We start from the raw sequence: 24,085 nt of genomic DNA on the forward strand, positions 1-24,085 counted from the left end.
AAGAAAAAAGACCAAGAAAAACGAATCCAAAAACAATTCACAAAATGGCAATGAGAATATACATATCAATAATTACCTTAAATGTAAATGGAATAAATACTCCAACCAAAAGACACAGACTGGCTGAATGGATACAAAAACAAGACCCATATATATGCTCGATAAAGAAGATATGGTACATATATACAATGGAATATTACTCAGCCATAAAAAGAATGAGATAATGACATTTGGAGCAACAGGGATGGGGCTAGAGATGATCATACTAAGTGAAGTTAGTGAAAAAGGAACATCCTATGGGATCACTTATGTGTGGAATCTTGTGAGAGGATACAAATGAACTTATTTACAGAACAGAAACAGATTCACAGACTTTGAAAACAAACTATGGTTATCAAAGGGGACATGTGGAGGAGAGAGAGGGAGGGACTGGGGGGGGGGTTGGGATTAGCATATGCACACTGTGATATATTGAATGATGGCCAACAGGGACCTGCTATATACAGCACAGGGAATTCTACCCCATATTCTGTGATACCCTATCACAGAACAGAATCTGAAAAAGAATGGATGTGTGTACATGTATAACTGCATCACTGTGTTGTACAACAGAAATGATTACAACATTGTAAATCACCTATACTTCAACAGAACTTTTAGAAATGGAACAAAAGAAAGCAGGTTGCTCTGTTTTACTTCAGCTTTTACCCTGATACTTCTATTTTAATAAAGCTAGTAGTGAAGCTGAAGATAAAGATATGCTATCTTAAATAACATAAATGCAGATAATTAATCTAATCGGAGATTTGGAAACTAGTACAAAACTCACCAAATATAAGTATGGCACAGAAAATTTAAATGTTCTAAATTATTATTATTATTGAACTCTTTCCTTGAATTACAGCAACTGCATTTTACTGTTTAACTGGATTAATAAGGAAAGGGGAGGTTATAACCTAGAACAAACAGTCCCTTAATATTAGTGGCTTAAAGCAACAAAGTTTAATTTCTTAATCATGCTGAATGCCCATGACATTCATTCTGTCAGCAGCAGGCTCTGCTCACTGTGGTTACTCAGGGACTCAGGCTGATTCTTATGGTCACTGTGCCAGAGGCAAATAAGCACTTGAGGGGCACACAGGTGCAATTAAATCTTCTTCCCAGTCTCCCCATGACTGTTGGCCAGAACTATTCCAATGGCTCACCAATCACAAGAGAAGGAGAAAGTGCAATCCTACCATTTGTCTGACTAGAGAGAGAAATGAAACTATTTGTATAATAAATAACAAAATAAATGAATAGCACTATTCGTTGGTATAATAAATAACATATACAAATAGCACATATAATAAATGAAAGTGATGACTAACACTTTTACTGGAGGAAGAACAGGGATTCTTTCTTGTTTGGAAACAGGAGATTTTGTGTATCTGTGTACACACATACACATATCATTAACTGGAAATCATTCTTTTGGTTCAAATCAAATTTGAGTCAGGAAGAACTAAATTCTCTTACTAAAATCAGGGTGCCATTCACTAAACACTAAACAAGTCACCATACTTTGTTGCAAAAGATGATTAAATAATTCATGATTAGGAGTTCCCATTGTGGCTCACTGATACCAAACCCAACTAGTATCCATGAGGATGTGGGTTCATTCCCTGGCCCTGCTCAGTGGGTAAAGGATCTGGCATTGCCATGAGGTGTGGTATAAGTCAGATCTGGTGTTGCTGTGGCTGTGGTGTAAACCAGCAGCTGCAGCTCTGATTCGACCCGATAGCTTAGGAACTTCCATATGCCATGGGTGCAGCCTTAAAAAGACAAAAAAAAAAAAAAAAAAAAAAATCCATGATGAAACTTCAGAGTGTTCCATCTATTTTCACCTCCAACTGACCACAGACTACTATTCTTTTACAAATCCATAAACAGAGGAAATAAAAACAAATTATTTGTGTTGAGCTATCTTTGAAAACACACTTGCTTGTGTTTTCAGCAAAAATAGGTTGGATTTTTGTAAAATGGGATTGATTTTAGCTCTGAATACAGGCGAGCACAATACTTCAGTTTGATGAAGAAAGTCCAAAAACAATTTTGAAAGCAAAGTTCATAGTGGTCACTATTCCTACCACAAATTCTCAGAACAGATGACATTATCAAAGCAGTCAAAAGAGAGAGATAACATTATATCTTGATGCATTAAATCCCCATAAGGTACTTTCTAGCTAAAGAAAATGAAATTACTTATCAAATGCTTTGAGGCAAAAACTATTAAGTTATTTTCCTATTATGTACCAATGAATAGGAAAAAAATTACTCTGAATTTCCACTACCAGATGACATTCTGTGAAATACCTGAAGCAAAAGGGAGTTACAATTTATAAATAGTGACGGTTCAATCCAAAACAGAAAAAAAGAAATCTTGCTTCATGTTTTTATTTTTTAACGTTACAATGGAGCTACTTGTTTTCAGTCTAATAAAAGGAAAAATACAAAGGGATTCAACCTCAGTCCACTCATCAGGACACCATAAAATAATCTCTCTAAGTCAAGAGAAGAATTAAGATATCAGTAATCTGGGTAGATTTAAGGGAAAAAAATTTTTTTGGTCTTTTTAGGACCACACCCATGGCATATGGAAGTTCCCAGGCTAGGGGTTGAATAGGAGCTTCAGCTGCCGGCCTACATCTCAGCCACAGCAAAGCAGGAGCCAAGCTGCATCTGTGACCTACGCCACAGCTTGCGGCAACGCCAGATCTTTAATCCCCTGAGCAAGGTCAGGGATCGACTCTGCATTCTCATGGATGCTAACTGGGTTCTTAACCCACTAATCCCTGATGGGAATGCCCATATTTAAGGAAAATTTAATACAAAAATTAGATTTCAAGTCCATAAAACACCCAAGATATTTGAATTCCTTGTACCCACCTTTTTCCGAGGCTGCTTTGGTGGCCAGTGGTAGTGCCATGTGGCCTGAGAACACTGGCAGGCTGTATAGGGGCTGTAGTGGTGTCTGTCTCAGATATGGACAGGAACAGCCCAAACATGGTGGTACATGTACATCAATTCAAGAACTACACAGAAATCACAGGTCTTTTAAACTTATGGCACATCAACAGCAGCCAAATGAGTTATGCCTACACATAATAAGGATGAACTATTCTCTGCTTGCTTAGGAATTTACCTTCTGAATTTTGTGGCCACATCTTATTTTTATTCTGTCTCAGATATCAGAATTACTGCATTATTTAGAATACATGAATAACCTTTATTTTCTAAATGGAAACATTATTCCCTCCAAAGATGGTGCATGGCTTCAGAGAAAAAGATAATTAGTCACACTAATTCTTACTGTTAATATATGCTACTCTCCATCAGAGCTTTAAAAATAATGAAACAAATAAACACTTGTACAGAAACTCATGCCTCCATGGAAAAATTACTGAGGTCATTATTCTTTTCCTTGAGGAATGCAGATCAACTATAATTACATGGGACACTTCTGAAGCTATGCAGTGTTATTCCAACTAACCATTTCCTTTCAAATATTTCAGATGGATTAGCTACACCAACATGTTTTATTTCAACATGTTCATCAAAAACTTTTTCCTTACTTCTAAACATAATATTTTCATTAAAATTAGCCTTCACTGGAAATGGAATATATTTTAACATAAAAGACAGAAATTATGCCACATATGATTACAGCTCTATGTTTATACTTAAGCAGTATGATTTAAAAAGATTTGCTTTTGAAAAACAATATAAGACTGATACTTCCTATTAGCCAAAACCTTTTCATTTGGGGAAATCTTGTGTTTTTGTATCATCACTTGGATATGTGATACCATATATTATTTTGTATTTTTTATATTCCATACTAGTTACGTTTTTAAGGGTGAGGATTCAAGTTATCAAAAATATTTAGTAACTTATGAAGTTAAAAACTATAAATATCCTTCTTGCTTCTGAACATTTAGGCGGTTTTTAAAAGGTGAAGTATTTGTAATGATTTGGGTCCAGAAAATAAGGAATATATGGGGAAAAACTGTTACCCAGCCATGGTTGATGTGTGTAAAAATGACAACTAGAATGTCTTTAGTTGGTTTTTACTTAAGTCCTTTCATGAGTTATTTGAAGACTTAAATTATGGTATCATCTGTTTTTCCACTGCAGTAGAAATTTTAGAAGCATTTCATTTATAAAAATTTTGGCCCTGACAATCTACAGATAAATTTTAACTTGCCTTTCCCTTTCTTTCTTTACAATTATAAATCAGTCCCCTTTTTTGTTCACATTCTCTGTTGAATGTGTGACCCAATTTTGTCATTTCCCTAAATTGCATTATTAATTAGAAAACACACATCTGCTCAAAGTGACAGTTCCACTGCAACTGGCTCAACCTTCTGGAGCAGCTGCAGCTCCAGAGGGTTCACGTAAACTTGCTCATGGCCCTTACTCACACGAGTTTTCCACAGACGCAGTCACCAGAAAGTACCTGTCACTCAAAAGGCTAGGTAGAAGCCAAAAGACTCATGGTAAGAAGAGAAAATAGCTTTCTGCTTTGCAGTGTTGAAAACACAACGACACATCTCATCCTTCTGGCTGAGAATCACAAAGATCGCTCGTAACTAGGCAAACGAACTTGCTTTTCATATTAAATAAGACAGTTAATGCAGAAATTTAAATTTTTTTGCAAAGATTGTCTTATAGCCTGAATCAAGTGCTCAAAAAACATGTATGTAGAAGCCCTAACCCTCAGTATGACTATATTTGGAAAGAGAGCCTTCAAGGATGTAATTAAGGTTAAGTGAAGTCATAAGGGTGGAGCCTAATCCAACAGGACTGGAGTCCCTGTAAGAAGAGGAAGAGCCTCCAGAACTCCTCTTTCTCTGGGCACGTGCGCAGAGCAAAGGCCCCGAGAAGGCACGGCAAGAAGATGCCACCTGCGGCGAAGAAGAGAGACCCCACCAGAAACCAGCACCTTCATCAGGGACTGCCAGCTTCCCGAACTGTGAGAAAATAAATTACTGTCATTTAAACTACCCAGTCTCTGGTATTTTATTACGACAGCCCAAGCAGAGTAATACAGATGATTGTATCTTTACTCTGGAGAAATGTGCTTGTTGTGCATTGTACCAGCTAATCCTATCACAAAAAGAACAGGTTTTTAACAATACAGGTTTTTATTCTATTCTATTTTATTTTATTTTATTTATTTTATTTTATTTTATTTTATTTTGCTTTGCTTTTTAGGGCCTCACTAGTGGCATATGCAGACTCCCAGGCTAGAAGTCCAATGCGAGCTACAGCTGCTGGCCTACGCCATAGCCACAGCAACATCAGATCCAAGCTGTGTCTGCGACCTACACCACAGCTCATGGCAACACTGGATCCTTAACCCACTGAGCAAGGCCAGGGACTGAACCTGCAAACTCATGGTTCCTAGTTGGATTTGTTTCCGCTGAGCCACAAGGGGAACTCCTACAGGTTTTCAAACTTTAATCAAATATATTATACCAATGGCATAAAGATAATACTTTCCCCTGTGCCTTGGTGGCTTTCAAACTTTTCAACCGTGATCCATAATAATACCAGTATGGATATATGCATGTATGTATATAATACATAGCATTTTATTGTATATATGTATGTGTATACATATAGACACACACACACATATATGTATCTCCAGGAAACAATACTTTTTAAAAACTATCCAGCCATAGGCGATATGATCTGTTCAATTTTATTTTATTAAAAAATTTATTAAAAATTAACATTTTACTGTATTTAAATACAGTTTAAAATTTTATTTTATTAAAATAAATTTATGTTTTTAAAATGCATTTGAAAGCCAGTTTATGGCTAGACATATAAGTTCTCTTTTGAGCTATGTTATCCAAAATATTTCCTAGTTACAATATCCTTTTTTTCTCTCAGTATCTTAAGATCCCTAAAAGCATACTTAAAACAGCCATCATTCACTTTCTCTCTCTCTCTCTCTCACACACACACACACACACAAAATGAGCCTAAGACTGAGGTGAATCAGGGTGTCTTGCTGATTTGCCTACAATAATTTTTTTGTTTTCACAGTGTAACTAAGATATAGACTAATACGCATAGACTGAATATACGAATTACCAGTTGAGAAATATGGTATCTATGAGGAGAAATTTGAATAACTTACACTCCTTCTCATTACCATAGGCACCTTGGGTGTTAACAAGAAGTTACATGACTTTATGAGTTTCAAACAAAGTGTGTGTAGAGGTAAATACATTTTATCATTTCCTGTCTTATTTTGTTTCTTTGGGGTGTATGTTTAGAGAATCATGCTTATTGTATCAATCAAAGATTTTGACACTGGTGTCTCCTAGCCTATGAACACCTGATAACGAAATAGATGGATAATACAGGAAAGTAGTGGGGACTACAACTGCAGGTCCTACTGATTTTTTAAGCTCTGAAAAAAAATGAGTACAGTTGGCTAAGACCCAGAAGCAAAAAATATAGAATTCATAACAAAACACTACTCTGTCACACTCAAACAACAGTACTTCTAAATCCTTCAATATAAAATCAAAATGCAATTTCCAAATCACTAAAAATTTCAAAATTAAGATTTAAATTTCAAACTTTCTGGGAGGTGGGGGGGGGGATGTGTTGGGGTTTGGGGATGGAAATCCAATAAAATTGGATTGTAATGATCACTGTGCAATTATAGACGTAATAAATTCATTTAGAAATAAAATAATAAATAAACAAAAAATAAATAATAAAAACAAAAAAAATAAATTTCAAACTTTCCGAAATTTCAGGACACAAAATTCTAATGGTCACTTCTGTATATAGAGTTGTGCAAAATAGAAAAAAAAAATTTCTTTTTTAACAGCTGAAATCATTACACAGGGAAACTGGCCCTAACACACACAGCTTTGGGGACTATGTGTGTGTGTACACATGTGCATGTGTATACACTTATACAGACATAAGAAAAAAGAAAACAAATACAATAAAAATTCAATATTATATAATCTGTTCACTTTTTCATGCTAGTGATATCTTGACGCAAATATTTTCTACTGTCTCTATGGAGTAAAATTTCCTCTGTGTCCTTGAAGAAATAGAGAAATAAAAGGAAAAGAAATAATGAAGATCCAGTCATACACTGACACAACACTGTAAATCAACTGTACTCTAATAAACACGAAATAAAAAATTTAAATAAATAATGAAGAAAATGTATTAACTGCATCTTTCTTATGTATACATCCCCCTCAGCACCAGGATATATCTGGCACATAGAGATGTTTAGTCATTTTTTGTGAAGTGAACAGATTATAATTCATATGATCGTCTCATACAGCAAATTCACACCAAAGATACACATTAACATTTGAAAGCAATGTTTAAATATTTAAAAATATAAATGCTAAAAACATGAAAAATAACCTTTAGTGAATTAGCTTAGTAAGAGAGTTTTTGCACATTTATTAATACTTACCTCTTCTTTTGTCTTTTTTGATATCACTCGGAGCCAGTCTCCAATCATACTCAGGACAGCAGCAAAGTAAGCAAGGCCTACAAGGATCCAGAACCACACAACAGGCTTATAGAAGTCTAGATATTCAATATCTGATCCACCTGTGAGAGAAAAACACAGTGGAACAAAACACCTTCATATTCATAAAAGTAAACAACATAGACACCTGCTAAAATTATGAACTAAATCTGGGCTTTCAAAATACAGAACTCTTGTCAGTTGATCCATGTTATTTTCTTCATTTAGAATTTCAGGTCTACACTCATGTAATCCTTATCTATTTTTCAAGAACCAGTTAAAGAAGTTCTTCTTCTTATCAAAGTATAGCTATTTTACAATATTATATTTGTTTCAGATGTAAATAAATTCTTAAGACTTTTCATTAGTTCCCCGAGTAATAACAATTTTTCCTTGTCCTATGTTTCATTTCTGTTTATTACAATCAATCTCAACTAGTCTAGCACTTAATTATTCCATGTATATTAGTTTCTCTTTCCATCTCTACTGCAATAAGTAGGAGACAGAGATGACGCTTTTTTGGTATGCATTTAAATCTTACTATCTTAATTTCATGGTCCCTCAATTCATGCTAACCAATCAATCCATGCAACCCAATCAATTTAAAGTCAACCTGGAAAAAAGCAGTTCTTTTTTTAAAATCATCAATACAACAGGTTGACAGCAAATGCCAGAGGTAATATCTTGATGGATGTAATTTGAACAAATAGTAATTTACAGGTACCAGTCATTATTCTCTGACTTTTCAGAGGGCCTCCCAGGTATGTCATAAATTTAAATCCTTAGCTCTCAAAAAAAAATTGGGAAAGCTCATCTGCTTTCATCTTTGTTACTTTTCCATTCATTTGGTACAGTAACTACACCTATGAGGATTTTAATATATTTTGGTACCTCCCAACTTCAGCACATATTATTGGGGTGCTTATTAAGCTTCAAACACTGAAACAGTGATTTTTTTTTCCACGAGAGAGAAGCAAGTCTCTCTCTTGAGAAATTCATAATTTAACCTGAGAAAGCCTCACACAAATAATGAACCATAATGGGGTATATCAAGTGACAGCAAAGAAGAATAAAAAGTACTATGAGAGGACAGAGAATAAATGATGTTCACCTCCAAAAGGGCAAAGAAGACAGAAAGTGAGTCTTAAATCATGAGGATCAAAACGGAGAAAGGTTCAGTGTAAAAAGGTGGGATAGTCAAAGGACCTTTAGTAATGGCTAAAGCAACATTTGGAAGGGGTCAAGGGACCAGACAGGTAGAATAGAGGACTCTAGAAAACGTAAGTTGTGCCATGTTGTTAAGACTTGTTGCTAAAGCAGCGGGGAGGAGGCACAAGTTTACAGGCAGATTCGCTTGACTGTGTGCACAGAAAGATCTAGCAACAGGAAAGGAAGGATTGACAGGCAAAGCCCCATGAGAAAGTTTGTTCTGAGTTAGCTAAGAGATTACTGTGCCTTAGTTAGGCTGGAATGGAAAGAAGAGACATTTTAGAGGCAGAATCTTCAGGGACTGATGACCAAGAGCTGGCATGACAAGTGAAAAAAAGGGCTTCAGGATGACCAGAAACTCTCAGTGGGAGATGGTTCCAATAACTGAATAAGAAAAAAAAGGGAAGGAAGAGCGACCCATAAAAAGAGAAGTAATTCAAACTGGGACTTAACAAGTGAGACAGTCAGTAGGCTCCTTAAATACAGATCTAACGCTTAACAGGGCAGAAGAGCTCAGAGACCTGGGGATACCTAAACAGGGGTTGTGGATACTCTAAATTCACAAATATTCAACCCATACATTAAGAAGAATGGCTAATACATAGCAAGTATATATTGAGAGTCAAATACAAAACGTTGAATGTAACATTACTCTTCCTCAATTAGACTGTGAGTTGCCCACAGGACATTTTCAAATATTTAAGGGTCAAAGTGAACAGAGAACATTTTTCTACCAGGCGAACAATACAAACAGATGCAAGTTCCACTTTCTTTGGGGGCAAATAATAATTTTCAAGATTCAGTTTACAATGTCAATAATATATCTTTCAAATACTGTAAAAATTTTACCTATGCAGAATTTTTAAAAATATCATTTCTGGGAAGGATGACAGAGGCTAAATGCATCTTATGATGGTTAAGATTTGGCCCACAGGGAATGCAGCATTACAGATTTACAGACGTGACTTGAGAAATGTGTGTGGAAATTAGTTACATGATAGGCTCGCTAGCAAATTCCACTTTTTAAATGTTTCCATTTCAGTGAAACCAAAATGACATTTTTTCCCCAAGTACTTTCTCTTTCAAAACCAGAAAATCTTCATCCAAATAGTTGCGACTCCCTTAATACATAAGTTCAGCAAAATGTTGATTTTAGAAGTTAGTTCATGCTCAAGATGAGTTTTTATAAGTCTTCCTTCTTATAAACAGGATGTCACAGTTTGAAAAGAGTAAATTAACTTAATCACCAAAGGTCTATATTTGGGTAAAATGTTCATCCCACGAGTTTTAGTGGATTCTAAGCCTGGGGTAGGGTGCAATGGGGGATGTTTTCCCATCCCCAATTGCCACTCCTAAGATGAAATACTGGCAGTCAAATGATCCAGGAAAAGCTGGTATATATTGGATGCCTACAAATCCTTTTCACCTTCTGATACCTAAGATTTTAAGAACTAATTGTCACATTATTCAATTCACTTGATTCAAGAATCTTAACCCAATTCAGATATCTGTATGTAAAGATAATTTGCTTAAAAATTGTTAGTTTTATTTTTAAATTAAAAAAGTCTTTTAAGTATATTGCCTCAAGGACAAATTTTCGTCTAGAACATTCAAGAATTCTGTACATGGGTCTCTTGGTTGTTAAGGACCTAGGCTAACTTCTCTGCGCTCAATTTTTTTCCCTTTGTACCCTCTACCCCCATCTCCACTCCATCACTCCATCATTTTTTTTTTCTTTCCCAGACTTCTGAGATGTGGCCTGTGGGATGCTACAGCCCACTCGCCCCTGCTGGGTTCCTCACCGACTTGGCACCTCACTGCTGTTTTCTTTGTTGCCACTGAAAATAAGCACACAAGTTCTTTCCACTTTAAGAGCCTTCTGGCTAATCATTACAGGAGAGCAGGCAGATGCAACCAAAATAGCAAAGAGGGGGGGAGGCACCAAGGTTCTGGGAATCTTATAAACTTTTCAAAGTAGTTAAAATAAGTCTCTTTCTGACTCTCATATGATGTTTTAGATGGAGCCATTTTTCTCTGGAATTCTCCTTGACACATAAATAAGGAAATCAGCTGAGGCAAAGCTCATCTAGCCCAGGAAAGATTCATTCTGGCAGTATCCTAGAAACCCATTCTCTCCTCAGATGGGTTTCCTAAACATTTGCTGGCAACAATCCCTTTCCCACCTGGTCCCAAAGGGTTGTTGGTTTGAGGGGAGAGCATAGATCTGGGGAGGTTCTTTTGCTTCAGCCTGGTAGTCCTACGAAACCCAGGCTTTATGCTCATTGCAGCTGCCTGACAAAATATTCAAACTCTGATTAAGAGTGAGGAGTGAAAGCTAAGACTTACTGAAGGCCTACCAAAATGAAATCATTCCATCCTAAAGCCCTGAGGGGGGTAGGTGTAGTGGGAAGCTGTATCCCACTCCTCATATTTCCATTGATTCAGGACAAGACTATTAGTAAGACCATTTGGCCACAGATGTAAGCCCCATCTCCAGCTGCTCAGTAATTAAGCTGATATTTCCAATTACCATCATTCCTACAGTCTGTTTAGAACTCAGGGGTAAAACACTTGAATTAGTTCCCTGAAATTCCAACAGTAAGTATTCCTGTTTTACTATAGAGAAGCCCTACTCTTAGCAGGTAAAGCAACAGCTGTCAGTCACACGGGAAAGGGGGCAGAAGAGCTTGAATCCAAACCCAGGCCTGCATGGCTTCCCATCACAAGCTCTTTTCATTGACCCAGGCTGTCTATGTCACCTATGATCTTAGCTACTATCTTTTCCATCGTATATTCACCATCTCTGTGTGTGTGTGTGTGTGTGTGTGTGTGTGTGTCCACACTGCCTGGTAGACATGTAGCTAGTCAAATAAGGTGTTCCTCTTCCCTTCAAGGTTCTTACCTAGAAACCAGGTGAGTCTGAAGATAAGCACTGTTTTATCAGGACCTTCCCTACCTTGCTTCTGTCTTCATTTCAACAGTTTTCAAAAGCTGGCCCTATTCTGCTCTCTAGTGCTTGAGTATAAAATGCCTTCTCCTCCTTTAGATTAGATAGTAAATACTAATTAACTACTGATTTCAATGTTTTTAGTTTGTTTGACTTCCTCTTTATTAATCAAAGCAAAGCTATTCTACCTCAACACGAAGAGGAAAAAACATTTTCAGCTTTAGCACATTTTTATTTTTTACAGTAAAACAATTTAACTGAATAAAGTGGGTTTTTTTTTTTTAATGCTTTAAGAACTAAGAGGCTCTTTCGATAACATTGTAAATTCAGTTTTCTTTTTTAAAATGGAAATATGGCTTCAGTATTAAACAACAGCTCACCCATTAAACCAAACTTCCCCTATGCTATGAAGTTAAAACAAAATAAAACACAAAACCCACAAGGCCAAAAAATGTAACTAAATCTCTCTAGTATTCTTGGATTTTCAATGTCAGCATTCAAGAAGTTGTCTATTTCTTGATAGGTACTTGGTCTAAGATTAGGAAAAGTGACATTAGGAGAATAGCAGTCTCATGGTCATAAAGAAAAAAAAGATCAACACATTGTCTTATCTTTTACAAGGATGGAAACCTACAGTATATAGAGTGTACATAATTATTATCCCTAGAAATTATGTTTAAGTGTCAATATAGAGTAATTTGGAGTCTTTTTCATTAAACAGTACAGTTTACTACTTGTCTCACTAAGACTTAACTGACAATCACTGAATGTTTCCTTCTCATTTTTTTTTCTCTATAGGCTTCTATAATTCTTCTATACATTCCTTCTGAATCCTAGAAGTTAAGTTACTTCTTGGTTTGCCCATAGTCCCTAGGATGTCTGAACTGCTTGGGTCAAACCCCACTGATGAATCACCCAGGTAGCTATCAATTCTCTCATGAGTTCTCCGAAAGTCACTAGCTGAATCAGGGGGTGACTGGACCCCTTGCAGAATTTTCCCGTATTAACACACAGAGCCATCAAGAGAAGATGGCTCCCTATTTGATTTGTTACTCCTGAATTTCAAACACTCTGTCCCACAGGAGTAGGAGCTAGAGCAATCATTACCAAGTGCCAAGCACAGTATCTAATATATAGCACATGCTCACTCAACATCAGAATGAATGGACAAATGAGTGATAAATATAAGACATCTCCTTAAGAGTCACATAAAGCCTTTTTTAAAATTCTTTTTATTGTTATTTCCCCAATACATTTTTTTTTCCTACCGTACAGCACGGTGACCCAGCTACACATACATGTATTTTTCTGAGTCACTGTCGTGGTGGTAGTGCTCACTATTCTTTGGTGAACCTCTCTTTCCATCATGTACCTTCCTTGTTATCTGTTAAACTGCTGGCAAATTTATGCTCAATGATCAGCTCAATAATACCAATTTTAATACCTGGCCTCTGACATAGATGCAAAACTTTAGCAACATCAGGAACTGTCTTCTAGAGGTTTTCTATTAGGACAAACTGTTTTGAATCAAAAAACTTGATATGTTTTTTCTATGGAGAATTATATTTTCATGACAAAACTGCCTTCTATTTAGCAAGTTTTGAACACTCCGCTAAACGATTCGTGGTTCTGGTTATAAGAAAGTACAATAGTTTGGTTACTAAAAACTGCATTTCCAATAAAGACTTTGAAAACATAATTCTAAGAAAACTTAATTCTTAATATGAGATATACAAATATTTTTTCCAACTCAAAAAATGTGTAGAAAAACGATTCTACGATTGTTAATGTCTGTAAAAGTTTACTAAAAGTAAATACACCAGTGGAGTATTTTACCTGTTAGAAATCCCAATCATATTTTCCATACAGAGGCTCATAAAACATCAAGCATCAAGCCTGATTAACCCAATAAGCATTCAAAACTACATGTAAGCATCTGGTTTTCACTCAACCATGGCATATCTTATGAACTAATCCCTAACCTGGTTCACAAAAGGGGGTGTTTTTAAGGACTTCTTTGGGTAGTTCCTAAACAAGTAATGAACTTCTTAGCTTACATGACTCACTTTAATCCTAACAGTACATATTAAAGAGGACACTGAGTTTTGAAAAATAATGTTAAATTGTGTTAAATTAGGTAATTACTTGACTTCTTCCACTTTTAAAGCACCATTAACTAATTTTTTACTGACATATAATTGACATAAGTTCTATCAGCTTTAGGTGTACAACACAGGGATTTGACATTTATACACATCACCAGATGATCACCACAATGTCTACTTACCATCTGCCACCGTTTAAAGTTATTACAATATTAATGACTCCATTCCCTATTCTGTACATTGCATCCCCATGACTTATTTACAACTAGAGGTTTGTGCTTCTTAATCCCCTTTACCTACTCTTCCCACCTCCCGAGCCCCTAGAAATTTTTTTTTAACCATGGCTTTAGAAAATGAGTTTTAGAAGCAAGCACAAATAAGTAAAACCCAAGCTTTCACACATTTCCATATAATTAATAACATCTTAGAGCTTAATAAAGAAGGACTGATCTAGCTCTCAGTTTATAAGGCAAGCATGATTTAACAATTTCACTATTCAGACTTCTCATCAAATCAAAAATAAAATCATGAAAGTTAAGAAACAAAACACAGGAAACCAAGAGTAAATTGTCACATATAATTTTTGTCATTAACTTTAACTAACCTCTACAGATTTGTCTCTAAGTTATTCTAGGCGTGGCTAAAATCAAGCAAATGACACTTTGCTGAACAATTAACTTTCTCTCTTCTCACCTTTTAGGAAGGATTGCTCTGTGTGAACTGCATTTAGCAATCAGGGGTCTGTACATTCACATGTAAAATAAAAGTGTGGAATGGCCCTGTGGCTCCCAGGTCCTTTTTGGTTCTAGAATATTGAGCAATGATAAAATAACCAAAAGGATGATCACGAAGGAGTAGACAGGAATCACTGAGGTAGCCAACCAGCCCGTAAAACATACCTCTGGCAAAAATATAAATATTAAATTAAAATCTGCCGGGAGAGCTCTTCCTGCAGAAAAATTACTAAATACTGAATTCTTATGTTCAGTCACATACAAAGAGAAACCTGAACCCTTATATATATTCATCTCTAGTAGTGGTTTTTAAATGCTTTTGACCCAATATCCAAAAGAGTGAAATGATCTGTGCATGCAAATGTAAATTTAGATTTACCTATGCATTCAAAATCTATCAGGCTCTGATATATTTTATCACAAACACTACAACATATACAAATAGAAAGTAAGAATGCAGTTTAAAACCACAAAGCAACAGGAGTTGTCCTGTTTTCTTCCCATGGCAGCAGGTCTACCTGCATGGACTTCCTTGTCCACCCCCAAGGATGAACACTCTGGTTCAGGGTTCTGGTTGAAACCACCACATCATGACTTGTTGCTTTGGAGATGCTTCTAATCATTCCGCTATGTTTACAACCTGTATCCTAAACATTTACATATTACTTTCCCAGACTGACTCCTTTTCCTTTGTGGAGTATGTTCTTTAATTGTCTTCCAAAACATTCACTACAATCACGTAATTGAACTCTAATCCTATTCAGAGAGGGGTTTGCAGGCTTGAGAAGGGCATCAGTGAGTGTCTATTACAGAAAGTACATCTCTGTTTTCTTTTGGGATTTATAGCCAATGGCTCTTGCTTTTTCCTGGCAGAAATACCAAAATTAAGTAAGAATACTCACTGGAGTGATATCTAATAGCAAGAGGGAAGGTTCTACAAAGTAAACAACTGACATTTCTCACATGGGGTAGTTGCCTTAACTCAGTAGCTAATTTTACTTTATTGTGACAAGGCACCCACAAGGAAAGACTATTTTTATGTACTCTACTGAACTGTAAGAGGCAATTATTTTCCAAGATCCCTTTTAAAGAAACTCATAGTTTTTGTTTTTCTAAAGACTCTTGCAAAGGGCATGGATTTCTGAGCCAGCCTTTGCCATATCTGCCCTCTGGTCCACATTTTCTTTCCAAAAATGCTCCTTGGGCACAAGGATCCAGCATGCGAAGACTATAGTATAAGGAATAGGGTAGAGTTTCAAAAGGGCCAAAATAGCTACAAGGTACACAAATTAAGGAGCCAGAGGTGAGTCAACAAAAGTAGTGTCCATCTTTATCAGCATTTCAAATTCCTTTGCACGTTATTAGCAAAGTATATTTCTACCATTTTTTCATAATTTCCTCTGCAAAATATAAATAAACTTAAAACACTAGGTTTAGGGAGTTCCTGTTGTGGTGCAGCAGAAACAAATCCGATTAATATCCATGAGGATGCGGGTTCCATCCCTGGCCTCACTCAGTAGGTCAGAGAACCAGTGTTGCCGTGAGCTGTGGTGTAGGTTGTAGACACGGCTTGGATCCCACATTGCCGTGGCTGTGGCGTAGGCCAGCAGCTATAGATGTGATTGGACCCCTAGCCTGGGAACTTCCATGTGCCTCGGGTCCTGCCCTAACAAGCAAAAAAAAAAAGGGGGGGGGAATACAATAAAACAATATCCTAGTAGTAATAAACACAATTTTGTTCCTTTGTTCCCCTAAAACACTGGGACCATGACTCTGCATTCAGGGTTCCCACCGATACACAAAAAGATGTATTTCACTGAACTTCACTCCTCAGGCAGTTGAGAGTGGCTAAGAACAGACTCACACATTCTAGCCAGTTTCAGAGTGTTGTTCTCCTAGGGTAAATTTAAAAAAATTTTTTTCATCTTCTACAAAACCATAATGTGAAAATATTTGTTCGGTTTTTTTCTCTAAGCCAATTTATACTGTGGTCACAAGTATAATGCTATTTTAGGACTCCACCCACTTTTTTTATTTATAATTTTTGGGGGTTTCTTTTAGAGATTCTCAGAGTATGATGGACACACACTGGACTGATGTGTTTAAAGTAGCATGTGCACTGTGTTATATCATGGAAGTTTGCTACGACAAAAGAACTTAAATGTTCTCACTAAACAAAGTGAGGTGATGGTTTTAATTAGTTTGACCCTTTCACAATGTATATGCATATGAAAACACCATGGGAGTTCCTGCTGTGGCACAGAGGGTTAAGAATCTGACTCTAGCAGCACAGGTTGCTCCAGAGGCATAGGCTGGATCCCCAGCCTGGCGCAGTTCATTAAAGGATCTGGCATTGACACAGCTGTGGCACAGGTCGCAGCTGCAGCTCAGATTTAATCCCTTGCCTGAGAATTTCCATACGCTGGGGGTGTGGCCATTAAAAAAAAACAAAAACACTATGACGTGCACTTTAAATATCTTACAATTTTGTTTGTCAATTGTATCTCAGTAAAGCTGAAAAATAAATAGATTAATAAACAAACATACCTACGTATCACCATAAAAATTAAAAACTGAACAGAATATAACAACATGTGTGATACAAGGCTGTTGCCCTGAAAATGGCAGACTCGCCACTTAATACCCGTACATTCCGCAGTTACTGTAAGACCTTGTTTATTACATTTACAAAGTGGTACAACAGCCTAACAAGCCACAAATACAAATTTTATCATCACTGTGTCTCACTTTCTGCTACATTACAGCACTTTTCACTTCTATTTCAGCAAATTTTATCTACATATCAAAGAAAGGTAGAAAAATGGGCATTTTAGGATAGACGCTTGTTGTGTTATACTGAGCTACAAATATCTGAAATTCTTCTCTTTGCTCCTTAGAAAACTAAAAGATCTCCAGCAGTGTTGCCCCTTCCTTTCCCAGGGCTCCATGCAGCACAGAGATGTATACATAGTATTTTTGATCAAAAGCAAGACTTTGCTCGGAAAAGTATCCCCATCTTCAAGCATATTATACATGCCCCAGAAAGGACTTTGCTAGATTAAATTATAATTAAAAAATAATAAAAATAGATGCTTTCTCCGAGAGTTTTATAAAACTACACAATGTACTTTCTTTCCTGATAATATTTAAGTAAGAAATTTGCATCAAGAAAGAACAGTAAACAACCAGAAAGTATAAAATCCTCCTGCAACTGAATTAGACCAGTGAGTTTATTCTGGGAAGTTTAATAGCATATTCCTACTATAATTTTTATTAGCATGTTTTTCTAATACCTAAACTGACTTTAAAAAAAAAATAATGGTTTAGATTTTCAGGAGCTGGTCAAAATGATCCAAGAGAGAACGTTACTACATTACTTTCACCACTGTTACTATAGTTTCTTTAATATTGGAGTTAGAACAGTAATAGTAATTGGATAACATAACCAGAAAAGAGAGAATTGAAATGACAGGAACGCAAAACCTAAGAGATACAACACTAAAACAAACAGCAACTGAAATGGTATGTATATAAAAGGAAAAAATATCGAAAACCATAGATTTAAATATGTGGATAAAATATTTAAAAGGTCCAAAACACTGACATTAGAACTGAAAAGTAAAGGAGATAAAAGTATTAGAGAAAAGAAGGTTTTCACTAGCTAAGAACCCCTTCTGAAGTTTGCAGGTGTTTTTGAAACTCAAACATAAGAGAATGACGTCAGCAAGACGGTGCTATAGGTTGTTCTTGTCCGTGGTTTCCCTCATGAGAACAACTAGTAACTATTCAAGAATACGATACCATGGAGAGATCCTAGAACACAGAAGTGAGGCTGGAGCACCCCCTGCACCCCAGAGACCAAGGCAGACTGCATGAGAAACACAGACGTTAGCTGAACCTGTTGTGGTAATTTGCTTTCAGGATCTACGTTAAGTCAAACCATCCTGCTGCACACCTTAAACTTATCTTATGATGTGTGTCAATTTTTTTCTAAATAAAACTGGGGGAAAAAACTAGGATATGAAAAGGCCTAGTGAAAAAAAGGGAAAAGATAATTAAAACTTGAATTCTTATACCATTAAAAAAATAATAAACGAGAGGCAGATAATTGGTTTCTGAAAATAGGCTGGGACTATCAAATTCTGAGCAACCAGCAATTTACTTCTGTTTAATGAATGAAAAACAAATATTCACCCACACCCTTTTGCCTTATCTTTACTGCCATGGAATGACCTTTGTCAGGGCTCTGTCACTGTTACGGATGAAACTGTATCTAATGTGTTGAAGTCCCAACCCTGACACCTTGGTACATGGTCTTACTCGGAAATAAGGCCCTTGCAGGTGTAGTTAGTTACGATGAATTCATACTGAAGCAGAGGTGGCTTTCAATTTAATATGACTTGTCTTTATAAGAGGAGGGGTATCTAGACACAGTGACAGGGACACAGGGAGAAAGCCATGTGATGATGAAACCAGAGGTGGGTGTGATGCAGCTGCACGCTGAGTTCCAGCAAGGACCAATGTTCTCTTCCAGAAGCCGGCAGGAGGCAAGGAGGGATTCTACCAGTCTCAGGAGATCATGTCTCTGCTAGCACTTTGGTTTTGAATTTCTACGAGAGAATGCATTTCTTTCTTTAAAGCCACCCAGTCTGTGGTACTTTGTAATAACAGCCATGGGAAACTAAGACAGTCACTGCATTGTGCAGCAAACGCATGAGAAAAGTCTAACAAAAGGACAAGGGTTAGAACAGCAGTGGCAGTGCCAGCAAAAACATACCTGCAACGTAGTCACCAAAGCCAATGGTCGTTAATGTGATAACCACGAAATAAATGGCATCCAGGGCACTCCAGCCTTCTATGTGCTTGAAGATGATTGCAGGCAGAGCAACAAAGAGCACACAACCAAACAGGATAAATATAATTGTTGAGATGATGCGAATCTTGGTCTGACTAACATTCCACTTCTAGGGATGGGGACGGAGGGAGAGAGAAAGAGAATTTGATTGAGATTATCAATGTACCTGCAAAGATAACTTTTTTCTTTTTCTTTTTATGGTCACAGGTGCAGCATATAGAAGTTCCCAGGCTAGGAACTTCTTAGAGCTGCAGCTCCCAGCCTGTGCCACAGTGATCTGAGCTGCATCTGTGACCTACACTGCAGCTTGTGACAACGCTGGATACTTAACCCACTAAGCAAGGCCAGGGATCGAACCCACATCCTCAGGGACACTATGTTGTGTTCTTAACTCGCTGAGCCACAAAGGGAACTCCCAAAGTTATTTTATACACACTATTATCAGCAAATTAACAGATAAGGATGGTATTTTGTTTCCTTTTATAATTAATTCTCAACTGTCTTTACTTACAAATATTGGCTACGATATGAATAGCTGAAAATAATCAATGCTAATAATGATGCTACTTTACTCTTACATAGATTTACAACTGGTAAAGTACTAAGTTACATGCGCCGAGAATAAATTTTCAGATTTACATCATGCCTTTACTCGAACTACTTTTGAAATATTTCTATTCTATAAGCATACAACTCATTACATGTCAAACATAGACACGAAATATATGAAAAGGGAGAAAGCCAAACTATGAATTAAATATGTCATTGATAATTGATAAAATTGCTAATTTCATGAAGACCTTCCCCTCCCATTCCTACCATGTTTTCCTATCATTTTTTAATTGATCGGTGAAATACTAAAGGCGCAGGTCTACAGTTGATTCCAATATGAACTGGATGAACAGATTCTCTGTTCTACGGCCTTAAACGACAACTACATACACCAGACATGATATGTAGGCAAGGATAAGTCTTCAACACCCCTGCCCACAGCTGCCTCAGACACCCATGTTTCTCACCTCCTTTCCTTATCAAGAATCTCTACAACACAACAAAATGAAGTTTCTACATAAGCCATATATCGAGGTTACCCACATCTCCACGTATTTTCATCTCCAACCACATCTGCCCTATCTAGTACAAAAATTACAGGTCACATTCCCACCATAAAAAAATGACTGAATTTTGGAGCTTGAAAATTTTCTAGCGATACAGATCTATGAAACCATAGCATGGAAAGGGGACACAAAAATTTCTCTACTCCATCAGCCTTATCACATGTGTGAGAGTTAAATGAACTCGTGTTTGGAAAGTTCTCAGAACAGAGCTTAGTACTAACTGCTGAATCTTGAACACTGCGATGTATTATTCCCTGTGCATGGGATTAGTTTCATGCAGTGATGTAGATGCAGCAGGAAAACATGCTCCAGCATCCAGTAGGAACCCAAACACCTGCTGAATGAATGAACGAAGACCAATCCAGCATTACCAAGTTCATGCCACTAATGTGCCCTTTCATTTACTATAAGATACTTTTAATATCAATAGAAGAAAAGCATTAATACCAAAAAGAGAATAACCGTTTTGAGAGAACCATGCCCATTCCACTCTTACAGTAAAAATATGTGAGTGAACTTTGAACTTATTATGAAACATCTAGTGCTAAAACTGGGATTATCATTTAAATTGAAAAACTAATATTCAGTAGTCTTATGTCATCAATAAGGTTAAATGTAAGATATTTCATTGAAATGTTTGTGAAGAGAATAAAAGATTTTGAATCATAAAATGTAATAGTAGTGGTAGTCGTAACAAATCATCTATGATCTTACCCTCTCATGCAATTATTTTCTTTATATTTTTTCAAGAATAGAAGCCTGTAATCATGATGATATTATTATGACCGGTTTTCACCTAAAATTTTAATAAGAGCATTTTCATTTTCTTTTTGGCCTTTTAGGGCTGCACCTGCAGCATATAGAGGTTCCCAGGCTAGGGGTCAAATCAGAGCTACAGCTGCCAGCCTACACCAGAGCCACAGCAATGGGGGATCCAAGCCACGTCTGCAACCTACAGCCCAGCTCACAGCAATGGCAGATCCTTAACCCACTGAGCGAGACCAGCGATCGAACCCACAACCCCATGGTTCCTAGCTGGACTCCTTTCTGCTGTGCCACGACGGGAACTCCCACTGCATTTATTTCTACTGACTGTATCAAAACCATGAACACCTTCCTGTATATTACCTTTACTTCTACTGAATGACATCCCTTTGATAAACGTCTACCAATGACATTACTGAATTGAGTTCTACGATCCGCTTTTTTCGGTTTGCTATATAGTATTCTCTCCTTCACAAAAGGGGCTGTATAAAGTCTATAATGCTACCAGCAGCGAACAAGGCACCAAAGTCATTTTTAAATAAAATGTCGGTCGTTTATAAGCGGTGTTAAGTCTTCACTTACAATAATATCCCTACCTCTTCATTTCTACCTCATCAACGCCACCATCATTTACATCGCATAAACGCCAAAACAGATATTTAAAGACAAAATAACTAGCTTAAGTAAGTATAACTAGGAGACAATACGTATGGAATTCGAATCCTGGACTGCCAAATTCGTACTTTTTCTTTCTGAATATTTTGCTTTTTCCCATTCATTAACGTATTCACTCAGAGAAGTATAAAAATATACAGGAGTTCCCGTCGTGGCGCAGTGGTTAACGAATCTGACTAGGAACCATGAGGTTGCAGGTTTGGTCCCTGCCCTTGCTCAGTGGGTTAAGGATCTGGCGTTGCCGTGAGCTGTGGTGTAGGTTGCAGACGCGGCTCGGATCCCGCGTTGCTGTGGCTCTGGCGTAGGCCGGTGGCTACAGCTCCGATTCGACCCCTAGCCTGGGAACATCCATATGCCGCGGGAGCGGCCCAAGAAATAGCAACAACAACAACAACAAAAAAGCTATACAGCAAGTTACTTACAAATAGAGATACATATACATTGTTCTAGAACACCCTATAGGTGAATGTCTAACTGTGCCTGAGGTGAATGGAAAAGCTGTCACATTTTACAAAATTAAACAGTTAGCATATATAATTAAAAGACTCTTATACTCACAATAAATGTATCTTCCACTTTTGCAATTCCTTTTCCAAATATGGTCCCTAGTTGATCTCCAACTCCAGCCAACAGAAAACCAAAGAGGGGGATTCCCAGTAAGGCATAGATGATACAGAATATTTTTCCCCCTTCTGTGCGTGGTGAGATGTTTCCAAACCCTAAAAAAAAAAAAAAAAAAAATTTAGTGGTTTATAAATGAGTAATAGATTACAACACATGACCTCAAATTTGATTCAGACATTCCCAAATGTTGTAAGATATCAATTCTAACTTCAACTAAGACTCCCTTTACAAGTAAGGATAACCTGACCCCCTTGCTGTACAGTGGGAAAATAAAAAAAAATTAAAAAAAAAAAGACTCCCTTTAGACCACATAAACTTTTAATGTAAAATGTCTTACAAACAAGCATTTTAACAATCTCAAAAATATAGTTAATGTTCCAATTAAACTAGATGATGAAAATTAGGGAGTAACATGTGGAGTAACGTCAACCTTTTCATTAAGTTCACTTCTATCCCTCTATACTGATAATCCCATTGACTACAAAGCTTTCATTGCCATTTTTTGGTTTGTTTTTTGTCCTTTTAGAGCCACACCCATGGCACATGGAGCTTCCCAGGCTAGGGGTCTAATCAGAGCTGTTGCTGCGGCCACAGCAATGCGGGATTCGAGCCACGTCTGCAACCTACACTACAGCTCAAGGCAATGCCGGAGCCTTAACGCACTGAGCGAGGCCAGGGATCAAACACGCAACCTCATGGTTCCAGCATCAGATTCGCTTCCGCTGAGCCGCAACAGGAACTCCAGTTTTCATTGCCATTTATTAAGAGTGTACTGCCTTCATTTAAGAGTATTCAAATATGCTTAAATTATTTAAATTTTAAAGTTTAATAACAATTTTAAAATTTTGTTTTCATTCAAATATTTACCAAAAAGCAATAAAAAAAACTTTAAATTACCCAAACTTTTAAAAAATCCTGAGGATTTTTGTTTTCATTCAAATATTTACCAAAAAGCAATAAAAAAAACTTTAAATGACCCAAACTTTTAAAAAATCCTGAGGATTTTTAAATTACCCAAACTTTTAAAAAACCCTGAGGATTCTGAAGGCTCTCCAATTTTCTGTAAGGATGTCTCCGTTTGTGATTAAATCAGCTCAATTCTATTTCCCCTTTTTTTCCTTAATAACAGAAACATGTCTACGAACATGTTTGCGGTAAAGAATGCGTGTCTTCTAGATGTACACAGAGTACTTCTTTTGATATGGAATCCTCTCAACTGTCCTTCGTATTAAATTAACCTAGAATTTTAGCTTTAATTTCCTCTTTCACTGAAAAATGTGGATAGGCTTTTTATTTTTAAAAAATGTACTTTATTGACGTCTAGTTGATTTACAATGAGTTAATTTCTACTGTACAGCAAAGTGACTCAGCTTTATACATACATATTCATACATACACCTATATACACACATACCTTCTTTTTCATATTTTTCCATTATGGTTTACCATAGGATATTACTTAATTTGTTTTAAAAGGAAAAGAGAG

The 24,085-nt window shown here is 36.7% G+C and overlaps 1 protein-coding gene across 7 annotated transcripts in view; it reads right to left on the reverse strand.

Moving 5' to 3' along the window:
* The window catches only part of KCNK2 (potassium two pore domain channel subfamily K member 2), a 230,431-nt gene that overhangs the window by 52,345 nt on the left and 154,001 nt on the right, over window positions 1-24,085 (reverse strand). For 6 of the 7 annotated variants that reach the window (XM_021102126.1, XM_021102130.1, XM_021102131.1 and 3 more), the window contains 3 exon segments: window positions 22,534-22,694; window positions 19,340-19,526; window positions 7,511-7,650 (listed from right to left, as the gene is read on the reverse strand). In XM_021102126.1, coding sequence (XP_020957785.1) covers window positions 7,511-7,650; window positions 19,340-19,526; window positions 22,534-22,694 — 488 coding nt within the window. 7 annotated transcript variants of the gene reach the window in all.

The sequence above is a fragment of the Sus scrofa genome, chromosome 9 (genome assembly GCF_000003025.6).
Source record: "Sus scrofa isolate TJ Tabasco breed Duroc chromosome 9, Sscrofa11.1, whole genome shotgun sequence".
Classification (NCBI taxonomy): Eukaryota; Metazoa; Chordata; class Mammalia; order Artiodactyla; family Suidae; genus Sus; species Sus scrofa.